This window comes from Triticum dicoccoides, chromosome 5B (genome assembly GCF_002162155.2).
Source record: "Triticum dicoccoides isolate Atlit2015 ecotype Zavitan chromosome 5B, WEW_v2.0, whole genome shotgun sequence".
NCBI lineage: Eukaryota > Viridiplantae > Streptophyta > Magnoliopsida > Poales > Poaceae > Triticum > Triticum dicoccoides.
The window spans coordinates 285,270,929-285,293,008 of NC_041389.1; the positions used below are offsets into that span (position 1 = coordinate 285,270,929).

General features: G+C 46.9%; 3 protein-coding genes across 5 annotated transcripts; 1 reads left to right on the forward strand and 2 right to left on the reverse strand.

Moving 5' to 3' along the window:
* Nucleotides 1-5,554: 5,554 nt before the first annotated feature.
* Nucleotides 5,555-11,836, reverse strand: LOC119308452 (cytochrome P450 714C3-like). Its single transcript, XM_037584584.1, has 6 exons — nt 11,032-11,836; nt 10,384-10,602; nt 7,086-7,312; nt 6,757-7,004; nt 6,229-6,604; nt 5,555-6,139 (listed from the first exon to the last, which is right to left on the reverse strand). Exons 1-6 carry the CDS (start codon nt 11,192-11,194, stop codon nt 5,714-5,716), a joined length of 1,659 nt encoding a protein of 552 aa, XP_037440481.1. The 5' UTR covers nt 11,195-11,836; the 3' UTR covers nt 5,555-5,713.
* Nucleotides 11,837-16,105: 4,269 nt separating this feature from the next.
* LOC119308453 lies at nt 16,106-18,961 on the reverse strand. Of its 3 annotated transcripts, XM_037584587.1 has the most exons (3): nt 18,757-18,961; nt 16,627-18,205; nt 16,106-16,174 (listed from the first exon to the last, which is right to left on the reverse strand). In XM_037584587.1, exons 2-3 carry the CDS (start codon nt 18,019-18,021, stop codon nt 16,121-16,123), a joined length of 1,449 nt encoding a protein of 482 aa, XP_037440484.1. In that variant the 5' UTR covers nt 18,022-18,205; nt 18,757-18,961; the 3' UTR covers nt 16,106-16,120. The 3 variants fall into 3 exon arrangements, with proteins under 3 accessions (XP_037440484.1, XP_037440482.1, XP_037440483.1); XM_037584585.1 differs by lacking the exon at nt 16,106-16,174 and having other exon boundaries at nt 16,271-18,205; nt 18,757-18,959; XM_037584586.1 differs by lacking the exon at nt 16,106-16,174 and having other exon boundaries at nt 16,271-18,226; nt 18,757-18,959.
* Nucleotides 18,962-19,087: 126 nt separating this feature from the next.
* LOC119308455 (acetyltransferase NSI-like) lies at nt 19,088-22,016 on the forward strand. Its single transcript, XM_037584589.1, has 4 exons — nt 19,088-19,653; nt 19,787-19,845; nt 21,294-21,350; nt 21,523-22,016. Exons 1-4 carry the CDS (start codon nt 19,186-19,188, stop codon nt 21,602-21,604), a joined length of 666 nt encoding a protein of 221 aa, XP_037440486.1. The 5' UTR covers nt 19,088-19,185; the 3' UTR covers nt 21,605-22,016.
* The last annotated feature ends 64 nt before the right edge of the window (nt 22,017-22,080 follow it).

A 22,080-nucleotide genomic window follows, 5' to 3' on the forward strand; every position in this document is an offset into this window, starting at 1 on the left:
GGCGCGCCAAGGGAGGAGGAATCCTCCTCCTAGTAGGAGTAGGACTCCTCCTTTCCTACTCCTACTAGGAGGGGGAAGGAAGGGGGAGAGTGGAAAGGAAAGGAGGGGGGGGCCACCCCCCTCCTAGTCCAATTCGGACCAGAGGGGGGAGGGGGCGCGCGGCCCATGCTGGCCGCCCCTCTCTCCTTTCCCCTAAGGCCCATAAGGCCCAATACTCTCCCGGGGGGTTCCGGTAACCCCCCCCCCCCCGGCACTCCGGTTTTCTCTGAAATCACCCGGAACACTTCCGGTGTCCGAATATAGTCGTCCAATATATCAATCTTTATGTCTCGACCATTTTGAGACTCCTCGTCATGTCCGTGATCACATCCGGGACTCCGAACAAACTTCGGTACATCAAAACTTATAAACTCATAATAAAACTGTCATCGTAACGTTAAGTGTGCGGACCCTACGGGTTCGAGAACTATGTAGACATGACCTAGAACCATTCTCGGTCAATAACCAATAGCAGGACCTGGATGCCCATATTGGTTCCTACATATTCTACGAAGATCTTTAGCGGTCAAACCGCATAACAACATACATTGTTCCCTTTGTCATCGGTATGTTACTTGCCCGAGATTTGATCGTCGGTATCCAATACCTAGTTCAATCTCGTTACCGGCAAGTCTCTTTACTCGTTCTGTAACACATCATCTTATAACTAACTCATTAGTTACAATGCTTGCAAGGCTTAGGTGATGAGTATTACCGAGAGGGCCCAGAGATACCTTTCCGACAATCGGAGTGACAAAACCTAATCTCGAATTATGCCAACCCAACATGTACCTTCGGAAACACCTGTAGAGCACCTTTATAATCACCCAGTTACGTTGTGACATTTGGTAGCACACAAAGTGTTCTTCCGGTAAACGGGAGTTGCACAATCTCATAGTTGCAGGAACTTTGTATAAGTCATGAAGAAAGCAATAGCAATATACTAAACGATCAAGTGCTAGGCTAACGGAATGGGTCATGTCAATCAAATCATTATCCTAATGATGTGATCCCATTAATCAAATGACAACACATGTCTATGGTTAGGAAACATAACCATCTTTGATTAATGAGCTAGTCAAGTAGAGGCATACTAGTGACTTTATGTTTGTCTATGTATTCACACATGTATCATGTTTCCGGTTAATACAATTCTAGCATGAATAATAAACATTTATCATGATATGAGGAAATAAATAATAACTTTATTATTGCCTCTAGGGCATATTTCCTTCACATGTCCACTCGCTCAGTCTTTCCAACCATGATGCCCAAGCTAGCAACGACCCTAGTATCCTGCATAGGCTTAGAAGGAGCTCCAGAGAAATGCAGCCACGCTTGGGTAAGATGCTTACCCTTAGGCTCCACCAGTTTCCGCTCATGGAACTCTAGGATGCCGTCTGTACCTACCACTTTGCACATCCCAAAACTTAGCAGCCTCTGCAAATCTTCCACCGACGGGAAGTCAGCTCTAAACATATTTGCCTCAAGACTGACGAGCTCCCAATGGAAGTCTCCAGGAGCTAGCTCTCGGAGTCGCTGCACAATCTGTGGCTCGGAGACTTGTCCTCTAGTCACCTTGACAATCCCAGTAGTCGTACTCTGAACCTCATCAGGAGCCTCCCTCTCATTCGGAGACTCAAAGAAGGTGAGTTCAGCATAGTACAATCCATACATCATAAGTGACGGTACCTGATCCCTCAAAAGCGGACACCCCTCCGATCATGGGCTGGTTTGCCACAAGTATCGCACAACACCGCCAAACACTCCGCAATAAAATGGCCCTTCTCGCCACAATGATAACATAACATTCTTTCCTTCTTGCGCGCCCACTTGGACGCCCTGTCCGAATCAGCCCTGTCCGACGCCTCCACAGAGATAGACCCCGAGCCTACATTCCCAGGAACCTCAACATCAGCGAGTGCCATCACCACCTCCATAGCCTGGGCAGACAACCCAGACTCCTCGTCAGCCCCACCAGCGGTTGTCTGCTCGACCACTACAGGTGGATGAGGCTGGCGTGGACGATAACGGCCACCTCGACCACCTCGGCCACCACGATGACTGCGAAAACCACCGCGGTGTCGATTTCCTGGACCGGACGCCCCTTCAACAAAGCCTCTCGTCGGACCCATGAAAGGCCTCTCAACCGAACCATCACTCTGCCAGGCATACCCCCGACCACCACCCGTGGACGAGGATCCCCGATGCTGACCATCTCCATAAGCATTAAACCCGTCATCACCCCATTGACCACGAGGCGCAGCCGTATTAGCTCCACCCGCCGATAGAAGCGGCGGCGGTGCCTGCGTCACCACCGGCGCGGCTCTAGATTGCGACTGCCGGGCGACAAAGTGCGCGGTCTCACGCCAGTCTGAGATGTCGCCGGTCGACAAAGAGGTGACTGCACACCTGCCGCAGCGGCCGACAAAGTCGGGTTCGGCACCGGGGGTCGCGGATTGACAGCACCACGGCTCGTCGCCGGCTGCGGCCCAACCACCGGCTGCGTGGTTCTAGCGCCCGGGGCACCATAGCCCCGGCCAGCCGCACCAACTCCGGTCGCCCCGCCGGCCGCAATCGGCCTGGGGCCGATCACCACGGGAGCAGCCCTGCCGGCACCAGCCCCCCGCGCCGGAGCACTTCCACCGCAGCCCGATCCCGGCGCAGGGCCATTTTCACGCCCGGCCCCCGGCGGCGGGCCATTTCCGCCCCTGCCAGCTCCCGGCGGTGGGGCCTGACTTCCGCGGCCAGCGGCACCTGCCGCTGCACTCTTGCCCGGAGGCGGTGCAGCACCTCTGCCGGCCATGACCCTCAGCGGGGGGGTGCGCTTCGCCCGCCCAGCACCACGATCGCAGAAGGCAGGCCGGCCACAACGAAAAACCCTAGCCTGCAGCTTCTACAGACGCCCAGGGAGAACGAACGTGCATGGGTCGAACGAAGGAGGCGACGTAGTGCTCGGGATGGACTGGGCCACATACCCAGTCGCTTCCATCCCAGCTACACACGGGCCCGGCTCACTCAGAACCGGCCCACCCCCTGGCGAACCCAGCTCGCGGCCCAACAAGGAATTCAAATGATGCGCCCGAGCGATCGCGATCCCGATCGGCTGAACAGCCGGCTGCGCCGCCACGGCCGCCGCCGGCATCAGTGGATGCCTCGCTCGCCGCCCCGATCTCTTCTTCCTCCGAACCGTAATCCACGAATCTGGCTTAATCAAATCGAATAGCGTAAGATTAGGAATACTAACCTTCAGGAGCGGACCCTTCCAAGGTCTGATTGCCATCGCCGCCGTTCTCCGGTGAACAACTCGACGGACCATCCCCTTCCCCTCTCCCGCGTGTAGCCCAACCCTCGCCGGATCGTCCGCCGGCAGGATCGAGTCTACCGTCGTGGCAACGTCATCCTCGTCGTAACCCGCACTGAAAAACTCACAAACCAAGTCGGACGGGGTTGGCATTGGCGGCGTAACCGCCGGATCTTCACCGTCCTCGTCCGCCGATCCGGCAAGCGCCCAGAAACGGCCGCCAACACCCGGGCGAGGCGTAGAAGCCGAGGGCCGCGCCCCGACGGCCGTCGCCCCGTTCACCCGCGGAGTCGCCCATCTTGTCTAACCTCTGCAACCAATAGATGTATCTTCTTTATCGGCTTGCAAAACTATGTGAGACATTTTTACTTGTATTCAACTTGCAAAACTATGCTATTTTATTCGGTTAAAACTATGTTATTTGACTATATGTTTCGATGCAAAAGCAATGCAAAAATAAGCTATTTATTGAAATAAGGCGGCCAGCCGGCCACGCCGGCAGATATGGGTCGGCGAGTTGGGCGCATTGCCGACCCAAATCTGAAACAAGGCGAACGCCTGGCGGGCGGCCGACCCAATTGGACAAAATGCGGACAAAATCGCCGTCCATTTGGGTTGGCCCGTTAGAGTTGCTCTTAGAATACTTCCAGTACTCCATGTCAGGCACAAAGCATTGTGCTTTGGAATACTCCTTTCTTTGGCCTCTCCTTGCCTTCCTCTCCTCCCCTCTCCTACTCCTAAGTTTCTCCTCTCCAACAAACAACAGAAAATTCATGAAATTTCTCCTCTACTCTCCTCTCCTAAGAAAATTCAGATAATTTCATAAAATTCAAAAACTTGGAGTAATTTCAGCAAAGCCGTTACAAAATTCAGAAACTTTCATGAAATACAAAAAACAATCATACTCCTTTACAAACTTATGGAGTAAAAAATGATCATACAAATGGAGTAAAAAAAATCCACTCCACACAAGCCTTTGCAAACATATGGAGTAAAAATGATCACAAAAATGCTCAATGGACATCTTGTTAATTCTTGCAAACATATGGGGCAATCACAAATTTCTTACAAATACTCCAACATACTCCACACAAACATATGGATTACAAAATTCTTACAAACATATGGAGAAATTCCACACAAGCCTTTCATCACAAACCTCTCCACACAAGCCTATCCACACAAGCCTCTCCACACAAACCTTTCATCACAAACCTCTCCACACAAGTCTTTCATCACAAGCCTCTCTGCACAAGCCTCTCCACACAAGGCTGAATGGACATCTTGTCATAGAATCTCCAAGGCATTTTCATAGACTTCACGAGAAAAATGAATCCTAGGAGGTAGCATTCCATCCCTTTCAAATCTTTGCTTGTTCACATGTGAAATTTTGAAAGGATTCTCTCCTCCATACTTTACTGAATTTAAATTTAGTTAACTGCTTTTCTGAATTTAAATGCAATTAAGTGCATTCAAATGCATTTTAACACTTAAGTGCATTTATATGTAGTTAAAGTGAATTTTAAAGTTAATGACTTCAGTAAACTAAATTAAGTAAAGTTAACGGAGTTTAAATTCAGTTAACTGAATTTTAAATTCACTGTAATTCAGTTAACTTTAAAAGATGAATTCACTAAATTTACCTCCTTATCCTCCAGGCTGATCATCTTCTCCTTCAGGTTGATCATCTTCTTTGCCACAGGTCGATCCTCATCTTTTCCAGGTGGAGAGAAATTCAGGTCAAAGTTCATCTTCTATTGCTGCTGGGAGAACAAGAAGAGGTCTGCTGGTAGGCAGCTTGATTTACTTGCTCTACTGCTGCTATATTGCAACTGCTGCTTGCTTTACTTCTGATCTGCCACAACTTGATTTACTATGGAATATCACCAAGTCTTTCTACTCCAGTTTCTAATTCACCAACATGGAGTATGGAGTATCACAATTGCAGTTTGAATGCAGTGTGAACAAGGCGAGGACATGAGGTGAGCAGGGTGAACTATGTGGGGCGATCAGGGCGAGCCCAGGCGCGGCGAGGAAGAGCCTGGGTGCGGTGGTGGCCTCCACTTGGGCGAGGGGCGGGCACGCTGGTGCTGGTGCGGCGACGCGCTGATGCTAGCGTTGGGCGGCGCGCTGGCGCAGGGCTGGCGCTGGTGCACGGCGAGGAAGAAGCAGGATCGAGACAAATTTGAGAATCAAACTGTTGAGGGTAGAAATGACTATTCACACTGTTTTGAGGACTGTCTGAAAACTCAAAAACGTATTATATTTTGAGACATATGAAGTATATATATGTGGCTCGCACGCCTGGTGAGTGTTGACTGTCCAAGTTCAGAACCTGGTCGACTGCAGGTCAATGAGCAACGATGGTGATCACAGCTTCTTCACCACCAATGGCATGCCGAACCCTGGCTCGATGGTCAGCCGGAACACCGGCGCGTGGCGGTACGTCGGCGACAGCGAGAAGGCGAACCTGCTCAGCAGGCGCGCCAGCACCACCTTCAGCTCCGTCATCGCCAGGTTCTGCCCGATGCAGGTCCTGGAGCCGAGCCCAAATGGCGTGTACATGTGCGCCGGCTTGCACGCCCCGGCCACACCATTGGCGAACCGGCCCGGGCGGAACTCGTCGGCGTCGGGGCCCCAGGCTTCCTTGTCCAGGTGCAGCATCGATCTGGTCACCTGGACGATCGTTCCACGGGGCACATCCAGGTCGCCAATCTTTATGTCCGTCAGGGCTTCACGCATCATCAGCGACGCCGGTGGGTACAGACGGAGAGTTTCTTGGATCACCATCGTCAGCTGCATTTCGGTGCCCGGTGCAATGCATGAATAGCAAATACACGATGTCTAGCTATATGATGATGATGGACAGAATGTTGGCTGCTCACAATTTTCAGTCGGTGGAGGGCGTCGACGTCCAACGTGCTCCTCGCATGGCAAACCTCCAGCACATCGACGCGGGCGCGCTCCTGCCACTCCGGGTGTTTGGCCAGTAACATCAGACACCAAATGGCGGTGACCGCCGTGCTCTCGTGCCCTGCAAAGTATATGGTCTTGCAGTTGCCAACGATGAAGTCCTCGGCAGTGCCGCCATGGCCACCACCATGGGAGCCTTTGATGATCGCACGCAGAAGACCGTTATGAGTTGCCACATTCTCAGCTCCATTCTCGTTCACGTTGTCCTTTGCCAGTTCCAAGATCAGTAGCCTGACTCTCTCAACCAGATTCCGTATCTCTCGGTTGCTCTTGGTAGGCAGATGCTTCCTGCAACAGCATGAAAGAATTAGCATGATTGGCCACCGCTAGTTGTTTCATGCACAGTCCACTGAAATAAATGCCTTCCTACTTCCCTGACCGAACGTATAGAAAAATACTGGTTAAGCACGGAACACGGATTAACAATATTTTTTACTTACCACAGTGCAGAGAGTCCAACAAATGCATCCTGTTGAGAAATCGCCTTTTGAAGCTTCCTGAGCATGCAGAATATCTCTTCTCCTTTTGCGAAGCTACTCCCGAAGCAAGCCCTGGCGATTACATCTGCTGAGATGTTCCGCACATAATCATCGACAACTATCTCTGTGCTACCTCCTGCACTGTCGAGAATGTTATCCCATGCTTCTAACAGCGGAGCAGTTGCATCTTCAATCAGCTGTATCATACCCTGCATATATACAGCATACCTATAGCCATGAATACTAGTCCAAGTTAACTGTAACTCTGTAAGCAAACTGTGTGTCGTTACCTTAATCTTGTCCATGAAGAACTCCGGTGCCATGGTCTTCCTCTGATAGGCCCATTCATCACCATTCACCGTAAATAACCCTCCCCCAAGGAGGGCTTTTCGAGTTTTCTTCAGATAATTAGGCTTCCCAAGCTCTGATGGTGTCCAGTGGCCTATGTCCTTCACCATATCTGGCTGAGAAACGTGCAATATCTCCCGACCTCCTGACGAGTAAAGGAACACAGAGCCTGTCCCAAATTCATACTTTCAGTTACTTCCATGTAAGAGTTACTCCCTCCGTTCCTAAATATAAGTCTTTTTAGAGATTACACTACAAACTACATACGGATGTATATAGACAAATTTTAGAGCGTAGATTCTAGTCTATAGTGGAATCTCTAAAAAGACTTATATTTAGGAACGGAGGAAGTAGAATAAAAGACGTATATGAATACATAACAAACTTAATTCATTCTTAGATGCACTTAGATTGAACTGACTTCAAATATTCTTTTTTTTCCTCGGACACACAACTTACTGTGTGTCACTTTCATTAGAAAGGTGTCAAGAAGACAAAAGGACAGCAAGCAAAACAGAAAACATAAACCTAGGCCTAGCATGAAATGGAAACTGAAGGCAACCTGAGAACCTAGAAAACCCACTGAAAAGAACAGAGATAAACTAAAACTACAGCAAGACCTTGGCCTAAGAACCATCTGGGGGTCTAGCGTGCAGAAGGAGCCTTCTCAGCGCACTTCACACCTGCTAACTAAATAAACTGGTCGATAACTTCAGAGTCGAGGTCTATGCCATCAATGGCCTCCACCAGATGAAGAAGTTCCATCACTCCTTGCACACTTAGGGCGTGTTCTGAACTCCTCCCGCTCCAGGCTTCTCCAATTCCGCGAGCGAAGCTAGACCGAACGTTTGAGCTCCACGGAGTGGGCTTCGCGAAGCGCTGCGGGCGTCTAGTGCAAAATATTGAAGCAGCCTTTTGCCAGCTTCACGAACCGGAGAAGCGAGAAGTCCAGCGTATTTACAGCGAGGATGCCACCGCCAAGTCGTGAAAAACGATTCGCACAGTCGTGTGGCTCCTGTTCCCCGCAACAACCCGCCCGCACGCATCGGAATGGCTGGGAGAAGCTGCCAAGCAAGCCGAACGCATCAGAATAGCCAGGTGAAGTGAGAAGCTAGCTCAAGAAGCCGGATTTGTGAAGTTTTGAGAAGCTAGAGAGATTCAGAACACGCCCTTAGTGCTCAGCTGATGTCCTGGATCCACCGTTTTTGGTGCAGCGCTGCGCCGATGGTCCTGGCCTTGAGCGTCTGAGATCCAACCTGCCAATTCAGCGATGAACTGCCCTCCAGTCCATCCGTCAGTCCAAAAGAGGGTCTGCTGACTGTCACCAACTAACTGTAACCCTGGAGCCCATGTGGAGAAGAGCGGTGACGTGCCAGCTAGCTTTGATCAGGAGTTGCGACCAAGGTTGAGAGGTGTTAGCTCATTGCAACCAAGGCCAGCGCACCCTCAACGACCAGTTCACCTTTCTCAGGTCTTTGATGCCCAGGCCACCCAAGTTCATAGGGTGGCAGATTCATGCAACATGACCGAGCAGCTACCACCGCTGGCGTCTTGCCAGCCCGTCCAACAGAAGCTCCCCTGCTTTTTATCAATGGCTTCCCGCAGCCACCTCGGCATATCAATTGCCAGCATGGTATCGATGGGTGCAGCTGAGATCACTGCGCAGAATACCTGATCATGACGAGCATGCCACCTTTCATGAGCATGCCAGTCAGCTAGCTTGCTGTTTATCTTGTCGAGGATAAGCTTCCAAACAGATAACAGGATTCCCAAGTAATTGATTGGGAATGCCTTCATTGGGCAAGCAAGGCGCTGCGCAGACCTCAATATCTTCCTCGCTGCAGTGAATTGGTGTCATGGAGCTCTTCTGGATGTTGGTGCGCAACCCTGATGCTGCACCAAAGGTGTTCCAGAAGCTGAAGAATAGCGTCGCACATATAACTTAGAATAAAGCTGATCATCATTTTACATTCTAAAATACCTACACCTTCTACCAAAGCATAACTTGCATGATATTAAAGTGGTTGGCAAATGAATAGCCTTCGCAACACAAAATACAGGGAAAAGGTACAGATTCAGTCAATGGAAATATTAATCACAATTTAACTATTGATTGCATCATCCACGTGGGTACATGACTGTTCAGAGTTGAAAGTCATATTGATACAAAATGACAGAGAAATGTAAGTGAATGCTTTGAGTGCTTAGTTGGGTGCACACAGGCATGTGCAAAGGAGCATATATTATCATGGCTTATAGTGCAAAAAAAAATTACTTGTCAAGGGAGAGGTAAAAAATCTAATACTTCTCAATCTAAACACCACTTGAAAGCAACTTAGTGGTGGTGGAAGTGTTGTCAATACAAATATTTGGTACATTATTTACAAGACTATCTATGTACTAACCTAAGGTGAATGCAAGGGTACGGGATTCAACGTTTTCAGGGTTGTAGACTGTAGTTCTATACTTTTTGGAAAATATGTTAGTTGAAGTAGTGTGTACTTTTTTGTTTTGAGCTTTCCTTTGGGGCTGTATTGTATGGATCTGGTGCCATCTTGACGTTTTCTTCTAATACAAAACGACGTGCGTTTGTGTGCGTGTTCGAGAAAAAACAAGTAATCTGTACTGTCAACGCTGTAAGAAAATTGCAGTGATAGAGAGTAGCAGGGATAAGTTTAGATATGACGGTATTTTAGTCTTGTCACCCTGAATGCCAAAATATATATTTTTGATGACATGAGTCGGCGCAAATGACAGCAGAAGTTTAATATTGTGTGCTCTTTTGTCAGCTTCTACCCACCTGCCCCATCGATTTACTAATGTTCAGATTATAAAAACAATCTGATCAATAGCAATTAAGTACTACTAGTAATGAGTTGTGTAACATGGATTAGGTATTACTTACCCTTGAAAAGGACAAATGAACTCACTAGAAAAATGCGATGTAGCCATTTCTCTGACAACTGCTGTTTAAAGAACTTGATGTTACTGACTCACTTGTGTAGATCCATATAACATATCAAATGTCAGTGTACAAATCAATTAAAAGATTGTTGTTAACTAAATCGTTTTCCAAAGCAGTCAATCTCTCGAACTGATTCGTGGGGATAATTCGCCTCACAAAATTTGTAAGTGACTAGAAATATCTATCTAATAAAGATCAAGATCACAGGATCAGCCTGAAATATTCACATACGAACATAGCAAGATCATAGCATCAAAAGACACTTGCATACATACCATAAGTTTCCTTCCACACAAGGATGTGAGGGAAGAGGGTGGAGATGTAGTTGTTGCTGTCTTGCTTCTTCATAGGCTTGAGCTCATGTCGGATACGCTTCATCTCTTTGGTGTTCCCATCGAGCAAAGTAGGCTTGGGACCCTTCACACCTTGCCTTCTCAACCTCTTCCTTATCTTCTCTGGCCTTAGCCATAGGATGTTACACAAGCAAAACAAAGCTAAGCAAAGAAGAAGAGCAAGTATTAGCAAAAGTAAGCTCTCCATGCGAGGAGGCATGGAGCTGGAGGGAGGCGAGGAAGTGTTCCAGTCAAACATTCAGATACAAGACAATGCCAGAACCCTTCTTATTTGTTTGAGACTGAACATATGAATCTGACTTGCTCTTCTGGTGTATGATTATTTAATGGTACGCTATTTTCAGATCTTGGCATTCATTAACAATTAGTTTATTGTTAGATGGTCCATGCCACAGCAGCCCCAGTTAGCGAGCCCCAGGAAAGAGTTGTGGCAACTAAGTGTAGTTGGAGCAATCACAAGATCCATGGCAACTGACAACCAGATTTTACATGTATAGCAAGCTTATTAACTATGATCGGTCAGGCAAATACGTTCTGGCTCGACATACGACAGATGGCATGTGCCGGTACCTCGGCGATGAGTGATGGAGTGAAGGCAAGCTTGGTGAGCTGGCACGCTTGCTGGAGCATCGGTTTGCTGCTGTGAGCTTTTCCTCGTCTCATGCCCGAATGCGTGTGAAATATGCGCTGGCTTCCACGCTTGAGGCTTCCATGAGGTACAAGTGTGCAACATCGAACAAGCCCTGGAAAATGGTGCCACGAGGCCTATGCAGACAACCTATAAGGTTAGGACTATCCAGTCATGTGAGACAACATGTGTGCTTCTGCAGTAAGTAGAACATACAATACTTCTATTTTCAAGTCAAAATATGTGGCTGACTAAAGTTTTGTCTTTTCTCTAGTAAATTTTACTAATTATGTTAGTACTGCTTTACAATTTTAACAGTAAAAAAAACTGTACAAAGATTGTGACAGGGACAACAAGGATACATAATATTGTAAGTATGTAGTTGCTTGCGGTCCTGAAAAACATGATGGTATAATATTCACACTGCTTTCATGCTCTTGTGTCAACTTCCAGTCATTTTCACCAACGATTTTCTGGACACGAAAAGCATGCTCACACAAGATCAAAACATTGCAAGTGGAACCTAATCCACACTGAGTACTACTTCCTACTTTCCAAAATACTTGAAGTTCTAGGTTTATCCTAAGTCAAACATCTTTATGTTTGACCAAGTCGATAGAAAAATATATCACGTCTACAACATCAACTATATAAAGTATGAAAATATATTTTATGATGAATCTAATGAAACTAATATGATATTGTAGATAGATAACAACAACAACAAAGCCTTTAGTCCCAAACAAGTTGGGGTAGGCTAGAGGTGAAACCCATAAGATCTCGCGACCAACTCATGGCTCTGGCACATGGATAGCAAACTTCCACGCACCCCTGTCCATAGCTAGTTCTTTGGTGATACTCCAGTCCTTCAAGTCTCTCTTAATGGACTCCTCCCATGTCAAATTCGGTCTGCCCCGACTTCTCTTGACATTCTCCACACGCTTTAGCCGTCCGCTATGCACTGGAGCTTCTGGAGGCCTGCGCTGAATATGCCCAAACCATCTCAGACCATGTTGGACAAGCTTCTCTTCAATTGGTGCTACTACCCCAACTCTACCTCGTATATCATCATTCCGGACTCGATCCTTCCTCGTGTGGCCACACATCCATCTCAACATACGCATCTCCACCACACCTAACTGTTGAACATGTCGCCTTTTAGTCAGCCAACACTCAGCGCCATACAACATTGTGGGTCGAACCGCCGTCCTGTAGAACTTGCCTTTTAGCTTTTGTGGCACTCTCTTGTCACAGTGAATGCCAGAAGCTTGGCGCCACTTCATCCATCTGGCTTTGATTCGATGGTTCAAATCTTCCTCAATACCCCCATCCTCCTGCAACATTGACGCCAAATATCGAAAGGTGTCCTTCTGAGGCACCACCTGCCCATCAAGGCTAACCTCCTCCTCACACCTAGTAGTACTGAAACCACACATCATGTACTCGGTTTTAGTTCTACTAAGTCTAAACCCTTTCGATTCCAAGGTTTGTCTCCATAACTCTAACTTCCTATTTACCCCGTCCGACTATCGTCAACTAGCACCACATCATCAACTAGCACCACATCATCCACAAAGAGCATACTCCATAGGATATCTCCTTGTATATCCCTTGTGACCTCATCCATCACCAAGGCAAAAAGATAAGGGCTCAAAGCTGACCCCCGATGCAGTCCTATCTTAATCGGGAAGTCATCAATGTCGACATCACTTGTTCGAACACTTGTCACAACATTATCGTACATGTCCTTGATGAGGGTAATGTACTTTGTTGGGACTTTGTGTTTCTCCAAGGCCCACCACATGACATTACACGGTATCTTATCATAGGCCTTCTCCAAGTCAATGAACACCATATGCAAGTCCTTCTTTTGCTTTCCATAAGTTGTCGTACCAAGAAAATGGCTTCTATGGTCGATCTCCCAAGCATGAAACCAAACTGATTTTTGGTCACGCTTGTCATTCTTCTTAAGAGGGTGCTCAATGACTCTCTCCCATAGCTTCATTGCATGGCTCATCAGCTTAATTCCACGGTGATTAATACAACTCTGAACATCCCCCTTGTTCTTGAAGATTGGTACTAATATACTCCGTCTCCATTCTCATGGCATCTTGTTTGCCCGAAAAATGAGGTTGAAAAGCTTGGTTAGCCATACTATCGCTATGTCCCCGATGCCTTTCCACACCTCAATGGGGATACAAACAGGGCCCATCGCCTTGCCTCCTTTCATCCTTTTTAAAGCCAACTTGATCGCAGACTCCTGGATTCGCTGCACAAAACGCATGTTGGTCTCATCAAAGGAGTAGTCCAGTTCAATGGTAGAACTCTCATTCTCCCCATTGAACAGCTTGTCGAAGTACTCCCGCCATCTATGCTTAAATCTCCTTGTCCTTCACCAGGAGTTGGTCTGCTCCGTCCTTGATGCATTTGACTTGGCCAATATCCCTCGTCTTCCTCTCTCGGATCTTGGCCATCTCCTATAGATGTCCCTTTCGCCTTCCTTCGTGCCGAACCGTTGGTAGAGGTCCTCATACGCCCGACCCCTTGCTTCACGACAGCTCGCTTTGCGGCCTTCTTCGCCATCTTGTATTTCTCTATGTTGTCTGCACTCCTATCCAGGTATAGGCGTCTGAAGCAATCTTTCTTTTCTTTAATCGCCTTCTGGACATCATCATTCCACCACCAAGTATCCTTATCTTCGCTTCTCCTTCCCCTAGACACTCCAAACTCCTCTGAGGCCACCTTACAAATGCAAGTCGCCATCTTCATCCACACCATGTCCGCATCCCCTCCTTCCTCCCAAGGGCCCTCCTTAATGACCCTCTCCTTGAACGCCTGAGCTAATATGATATTGTAGATATTGGTATATTTTCCTATGAACTTGGTCAAACTTAAAAATGCTAGGACAAACCTAAAACTTCAAGTATTTTGGAACGGAGGGAGTACCATCTAACAATACGCTACAAATATGAAGTAGTGATCTCACAAACTACGTACGTGGGAAATTGATCTTTTACCCGAACAATGAACATGAATGGTAAACAAGAAGGATCCGAATATTAAACTGTGCTTTCACCCGTATGGGCATGCTCAATTTAAATAAAGGTATGCTTATTGACTATCTGCTTAAGCAATAATGTGCTCAGAACTTTGTTTGACGAAGTTGTATGAAGCAGATGTAGAATCTAGATTTGAATATTTGATGTGCCACTAAACTCAAGGGTTCAAAATGCAGCAAGTGATAATGTTCATATTGTTTTTTTAAAGGAACATGCAGTTGTACTGCCGATGCATTTCAGAGGGGAAGCAATATAATGTCAGTTACTCCCTCCGATCCATATTACTTGTCTTAGATTTGTCAGTTACAAGACAGCAAAGGTAGTTTTCCCAAAGAAAAGAAAGAAAGCATAGAAAACTAATCCGGCTCAGGCTCTGGCTCGTTTTCTCCGAAGGTATCTCAAGTAATGGAGTGAGCAAGGGCCATATTCACTTTGATCATGCTAAGTACCTGGTCAGCCGAGCAGATAGAATTTTGAAAGACTCGCATGTTTCTCTGCTTCCAAATGTTCCAGCAGCCATAGATAGACACCGAGAGGTGGTAGGCAGGGAGCTTGCATGCAGTGTCAGTCCACCAAGAGGCCGGGGATAGGCAGGATGAGTGCCGGTTGCTGAAGCCAATCCGCAGTCAGGTGCCAGACCTCACGTGCGAAGGAGCAATGGAGTAGCAAATGTGCAGGGGTTTCAGGCTGTTGATCGCAGAGGTTGCAAGGGCCATTGTTCGGCCAGCCCCGCTTCAGAAGGTTGTCGTTGGTGAGGACGCGTTCCCAAAGCCATAGCCAAATGAAAAATCTACACTAGGGTTCAACTCTAGCCTTCCATAGCTTCCAGACATTGGTGGCTGCAGAAGAACCAGTGAACTGCTGCAGATAAGCCGAGCTAGGCGAGTACTTCAAGTTAGGAGTCCACTTCCAAGAAATTTTGTGGACCACATCTGAAAGCTGAATATTTCTGAGAAGCAACCAAAGGTCAATGAACTGATGGGGTTGGGTGGCGTTGCAGATGTGTTGCAGCCTTGTGAGTCTGAGATTCTAAGTATAGACATACATACACATACAAGAGCAAATGCATGCATCGAGTCTTCCTCTAGAGAAGGAAATGAGGTAAGGGAATAGAATGTATCTGGAATGGCCTCATGTGGATCCTCTTCATCTGCTGGGTGTTGCCATAGAGGTACACATGCTTGGGACCGTTTATTCCTTTCCTTACCACACATCTACTCTCTAGACTTACCATACAGTTCATATAAGTCAACAAGAGTTTGAGATGGGAGGTAATTAGTGCTCAGCTCCTTCATACGCGTACTCTCCTGAAATGAATGTCACTTCCTATTTTCCTAATCTATTCATTTCTCACCATTAAAACATTGTTTTCAGATCACAAGGCAACACCAAGTAGACAGCCTTCATTGATCTTCAATGCATGGTGGTGTCTATTCATCAGTAGGATGGTAGCAAACTGGTTTCCGCCTTCTGCTTGCGTACTATTCGCTGCCCTGTTTTACCTCATGAAAACATACAAGCTACCACAAAATATATGGCCTCATTTGGTTTGTAGGAATTCTGTAGGATAGGATTTTTAAAGGAAAAACTTCTTGGGAGCCCTTTGGTTTGTAGGAATGGATTCCTATTCCTGCATAGGATATGAATCAATCCTTCACATTTCAAAGGAAAAAAGAAACATTAGCCTAGACTCAATGGAAAAATTCCTATACTATGCATCAAATGACATCTCTTTCCCTATAGGAATTGAGATGCATGTCATCTCACTTCCTATGATTTTCCTATTACAATGATATTCCTATCCTATGGACCAAAGGAGGCCTATACCTGAATACCTCTGCAGCAGTCATGCACTCATGCTGCAAGCAGCTAGTTTAGCTAGGCAAGAGCTACTTATGGAAAAGCAAAAGGGGCAAGACAAACCTATACATGAGCATCAACGAATAGAGAAATACCTCACAGCCAGCGCTGGTTAAATTTCTAACGTGAGGTGAACTGGAGTCTGGAGGCATCTTGAGTCTTCAGACTGCAGATTATATTAAGACATGGATTGAACTTTGAAGCAGAGATTAATTGCAGTTACAGCAATATGAAGCAGAGGACATCCAATCACAAGTAGCAGTTGAATAACAACAGCAGGCATCAATACACACTTTGCTGAACTGAGCAAAGTGGTGGAAAATATATAGTTTTGAACTCGGTTACAGGAACAACTCAATGGGTCTCCTCACTTATCACATTGACCAAAACTTCAAATCAAACTTTTTACAGAGAAAGCACTGCCAACAATCGAGTACCACCACACAGTAAATTCGGGATCAGTACACATGTACTGGATATCTAGAACATGGACCACCAACTTCTTTTTGTGTCTACAAGTGCTGCAGAGGCACTCTGGGATCCACGACACAGTCGCCTTCTACCACTACTGGTAGGATTTGCAAAGCACAAAACCAGAGCTAAACCGACAAAGCTTACTGCTGGAGCAACTGCAATAAACAGCCATCGACGGTGGTTACGTGCTCTGTTTGACTGCTCAGCAACATGAACACCATGTTCACTTGTATTAGTCACTTCCACTGCATCATTAAACATGTCCTGAGTTTCTTCAACCTCAGGTTCATCAGAACCTTCTTCACCAATTTCCTGCAGATGGGTGTGTTCCTCCACCCCAAGGACATCTCTTTCATTTGTTGCAGCTCGCTCAGACCTCTCGGATTCTGGATCATCTGTAGGAAGTTCATATCGGCAAACTGGGCATGTATTCCTGGAACTAAGCCACGGCAAGATGCACGATGAATGATATAGATGCATGCATGGTAGCTGTTTTGCTCTAGTTCTGATAGGCATCGGGTCTTTGCAGACTGGACAGATCACACCACCATCTGCCTCATGGCTTGTGGAGATAACCAGAGAGGGAAGATTTCCAATGAAGGATGTCGCTGCAGGTGGAGCTCCTCTTCTGGAACTGTCGTCCTCAGCAAATTGTTCAAGAATCATCTCAAACTGTCTTGCATCAGCATAATCACCAGGATTCCCAACAAAAGGTGCTCTGACATCTGGCCCTTCCATGTCTGCCATCAAGTTGGTCATATTTGGTCTTTGACTTCTCCAAGTCCATACCCCATCTTCAGACTCCCACCCAGTCAATTCACTGGGGCCAATGCCACGTGATTGCGGCTGGTGCTGCTGCCTGGCGTCAACTGCTTCATCAAAATCAGACTCTTCCAACTGCACATCTTCATCCTCTTGGTCATCTGAATCCCACTGGTCTATTCCAGCATTCATGGGATCAATATCTGTATCGGTATTCATGTAGCTCTCGTTGTCAAGTTGAATGGTAATCTCCCTTCCCATCATGCTACGTTGACCTAGAGAAGCATCTGACTCCCCGCCATAGTCACCAAAACTGATGTTTGATTCAAGCTCGTCAAACACAGAATCAGCATAACTGAGGCCATCACTCTCATCATCTGAAGCATGCCACCGTTGGGACTGGTTTGGTGTAGAATTATAAGGTGCCAGCTGTCGCACAACGGTCGGAGAATCAATATCTGCTTCATGGCCTTGTCTAGCTAAGTTGATCAGTTGGGAGAACTGCTGTGAGAATGCATCCTCATTAGATTCCAGACTTGCAGTCCTAGATCTCCGCCTTCTTTGTCGTCTCTGCTGACTAGTGCTGGTTGTTACATCTCTTTGGCTATCATTAAGCACAGTAGCCTTGCATTCCCTGCATATAGCTAAAGCTTCAAAGCTATTGGTCACCTCAGTATCCAAAGTAAAAGGTCTCGTGCAAACTAGGCATTGAGCATCTGGTTGGCTGGCAACGAGCTCAAAGTCGCTAGATTGTGTCTGATTGCCAGACATGGGCATCTTGTACTAGTAAATCTGACACACTGAGATGTGTAAGCAGTGCGCTGGTGAAAAGAACAAGGGGCGCTGTTGCAGATAACAAGTGGTCTAAATGGAAACAGAGGTATGTCCTGCTTAATTCCAGGGTCAGGTCTTTATCAGATACATTGTTGAGCACGCACAAAAGTTCTTTCCAGATGTCAACCTGACAAAGAAAAGCAAGCGACTGCTCCAGTTAATGACGCAGTAGAAATATGCAGCGTACATTAAACCAGATGACTATGATAAAAAAAAAATGGATAAGCGATTAAGCATATCTGCAAATAGAATGCAGCAGCTAACAAACAACGTATTCACATGACCAAACTGGATACTTTTACTACTGAGGACCAGCAACCACACCAACCAAATCATTTGCGGAGTCCCCCGTGTTTTCCTTCATTAGTTTCATCTAACATACGATCTTATCAATTTAATCGCCACCCTCTTTTTATCACGGAACAACCTGCCGCAAGAGATCCACGCAGACAAACTAAACAATAATGAAAAGCAGCACTGGCTACACAGGAGAGGTACCGAGATCGTACGCGCTTCATTAACGAGCAGCCGACTCCCCGATTTCCACCACAACGGGGCGCTAATATCAAACGCGAGGGGAAAATATTTTGCGCGGATTTGGAGAAGAGCCGCAGCCATTTGCGATGCGACAGCAAACAATCAGTTGACGGTAAGGTCCAAGGGTTCGAAGAAAATCACCTTCGCCTCAAAAATCTAGGCCGTGATGCGGCGGGAGAGAACTTCGCCGGCGGGAACAGCGATCTGGGAGTCGTAGACCAATCTCGGCGATGCTGGGGCTCGGCTAGGGGAAGAGCACGACGTCGGAATTGGGGGTTGGAGATCGGCGGATCGCGGAGGAAAGGGAAAGGTTGGAGTTTTTTTTTTTAACAGTTGCAGGATTTATTTCGAGTTTTTTCTGCGGGAGAAAAGAGACAACCGTGGCGGGCTTGTTCGAGTAGGCCCATTGAAGCTTGGGCGCTCGGCCCATTGAGAACCACACGCACGCCGATGTCCCAGGGGCAGTAGCGTCTTTCCCGCTCGATTCGTCGCCATCACCAACCTCCATTGGCGCCCACCCGCAGAGCTCCACTTCCACGGGACCACGACCACTCACTCGTCACCCTCCCCATGGCCGCCGGCGTGAGCAGGCTTCCGCCGCGTCTCACCACGCTTGCGGTCTTCTCCTCGCCGACACCGAGCCCCTTCGGCCCCAACAAGCGCGTCGCCAGGCCCAGGCTCTGGCCCCCGCCGATCTCCATCTCCATGGACCCAGCCCTCGTCGACCCGGCCCACCTCCAGGCCCTCATGCTCGCCTGCGCGCACTCCTGCGCCATACGCCTCTCCCCGCCGGAAGCCGCCGCGCGGCCGGAGCCCGTCGACATCCGCAAGCTCCGCACCGCCGTGGCGCACAGCTTCCTGGTCGTGTCCGTCTTCTGCGGGACCAGGTTCTTGGAGGAAGACGACGGAGGGGACGACCGGCGCTTCATGGGCCTGGAGCTAGACCTCGGGCTCGGGCGGCGTGGGGAGCAGCGGCTCGTCGGGTTCGGACGGGCCGTATCCGACATGGGGCTCACCGCCTCCGTCCATGACGTCGTGGTGATCTTCTCCTCTCTTCTTGCTTGTAGAATTGCCAGTGAGGCGTTCTTGATTTTACAGTGGCAAACGGCGTGAAACCAATGGTTATCGCTCCAGCGCGTGTGTTCATGGAACTATCTTCAGTGACTTTCAGGTTCATCCATCAGTGCAGAGGAGAGGAATTGGGCGCAAAATACTTGAAAAAATTACAAGGTAGGTTGCTGACATTGGATTTTTCTGGTGAAGTCTGAAAGGGGCTAACTTCTGAGTTGACCTAATAGAGGGAAAATAGCATTCATGCCTTCTTATGTAAACTGTGCAAGTTAGCAATAACGAAGCAGAAAACACATGATGTTCCTTTCATGGGCTCAAATAGAGACCTCTTGCACCGAAACATACAAATCTCCTGCACCATTGGAAAGAAACGACCGAGTGATAAGCAAACAGAAGATAATATCCTGCGTTTGAAATATGCTTCTTACTTGATAAAACTATCTTCAGGGTATTGTGTTTCTCTGTTAAACATAGTATCCCAGTCATCACGCATATATCATACTCTCTCCGTCCCAAAATTCTTGTCTTACATTTGTCTAGATACGGATGTATCTAATACTAAAACCAGTGGCGGAGCTTGCAAGAAAAAGTTGGGCGGGCCAAAAAAAAGAAGAGCATAATTTTTTTTTAAAATTGAACCAAGAAAAAGTTGGTCATAACCACATTTTTTCTTTTAGTACTCTATCCATGATGTAAAAAAACCAAATCAATTGTACCACATTACAATTTTTATAAGCTAAAAATAATCAAGGTATTAATTTTAAAAATACAGTATTTAGGGAGATATACATTGCAGTAGGCTAGCACGAACGTGGCGGTTGCATAGATGTCTCTGACCGTGGCTGATGCATGCATTTGTGTTGTAGTAACTGTGAAGGGGACAACTGAATTAGTGAGCGTTGATTGCTGCAGCAAGGTGTTAATCAAGGCGAGAAGATTACTTTTTTCTGAATTGGGAGAAGATTACGGCGGGCAATGGATGCTCCCTGCTCTGCAGCGCTGCTTCGTGCTTAAGACGGGGAGAGTTTGGAGCAATGCGCTGCTTGCCTGAGGAATTTACCGCCTAGTAACCGAAGTACAATTGAGCTGGGTTGGGAAAATGTACATAGCTTACTAAAAAAATGTCAAAAACCTGGGCGGGCCATAGCCCGGTTTAGCCCCTACAAAGCTCCGCCCCTGACTAAAACGTGACTTGATACATCCGTATTTAGACAAATTCAAGACAAGAATTTTGGGACGGAGGGAGTACTTACCTGGACAGGTAACATTAGCACGGCTGTTTGTCGGTAGCAAAGCTTACTTGACCGACAGACTATAAAGTGATTTATGTTATGTTTTTCTTGGGGTACAGACTTCACAGTTTTCTTGTATTACTTTGACTGCATATTGAAACATGAACAGTGAATGTATCTCTGGATCGACTAAACTCAGAGGTTGGAACAACATGCTTATGCACAATACAAAGTACTTGAGCAGAGATAATCGTAGTGTCAAAAAACGTCTTATATTAACTTACAGAGGGAGTATATTTTAAAAGGTGCTGATTTATTTGCTGTCCAAAGTTTAAGCTTCATCTAATTTGCTTGTTTCTGAAACAATCTCTCCAGGGTACTCCATAGCAGAGGTATTTATGACATTTCCGCATTATGCACAGGAAAGGAGAGGTATGGCTTTCTTACCTAATTTGGTGGACTTCATGAATGTCCTTACGTACTATCTTTCGTGTTATCTGTAAAGGGGGAAGCGGTGATCTACTTCTACCTCCACATATCACCTGCAATAGAATCTTATGACAGTATATGATGATGTTTACACATCTTTTGGTACTGTTTGCAGGCCATTTTTTGAAGCATGTGGATTCGATGATGATGCCATGGGTGCCACAACAATGATGTACACTAGAAACTTGCACGAGTAGCATTCCTATGGATGGTTGGCAATCTGCACAATGATACTACCACGGCTCCTTTTTTGCTGGTTATTATCTGCTGCCACCTGAGAATGCCGACTGTAAAGAGGGTTCTGCGATCCAGCAGTGGTTTTACCCCTCTAACTGGATCCGGTATCCATGGTGCCCCAGCCTTTTCTGTCTCCGAGGAAACCGGCCGAATAAATTAGAGAAACTTGTGGACACGGTAGTACACTTCACCTTTTTATCATGTGTGGAAGATGGCATTATTTATAGCATGTTCAGAATCCGGACCAGCATTTGTAAATTTACCACTGATGGTAAAAGCTTGTGTGTTTACAGAGATAAATGTTTGTACACATTGTTTTCGTCGTCATGGATGTCGGCACACAAAGAGTGAATCACATAAAGAGAACTTTGATATACATAAACTGTAGATTTGTGGACGGTTGGTGCTGTCAAATTTTATTGGGAAATTTTCCTTC

Bases quoted from the DNA above. Each gene is read 5' to 3' on its own strand.
- LOC119308452 (XM_037584584.1), bottom strand. From the start codon at position 11,194: ATGTTGCACACTTGTACCTCATGGAAGCCTCAAGCGTGGAAGCCAGCG. The intron at 7,313-10,383 runs GTATGTATGCAA...AATTTGGGACAG, and splicing joins TGTGTGGAAGGAAACTTATG to GCTCTGTGTTCCTTTACTCG. The intron at 6,605-6,756 runs GTAAGTAAAAAA...ATGCTGTTGCAG, and splicing joins GTTGGACTCTCTGCACTGTG to GAAGCATCTGCCTACCAAGA.
- LOC119308453 (XM_037584585.1), bottom strand. From the start codon at position 18,021: ATGCCCATGTCTGGCAATCAGACACAATCTAGCGACTTTGAGCTCGTT.
- LOC119308455 (XM_037584589.1), top strand. From the start codon at position 19,186: ATGGCCGCCGGCGTGAGCAGGCTTCCGCCGCGTCTCACCACGCTTGCG. The intron at 19,846-21,293 runs GTAGGTTGCTGA...CAATCTCTCCAG, and splicing joins ATACTTGAAAAAATTACAAG to GGTACTCCATAGCAGAGGTA. The intron at 21,351-21,522 runs GTATGGCTTTCT...TACTGTTTGCAG, and splicing joins TTATGCACAGGAAAGGAGAG to GCCATTTTTTGAAGCATGTG.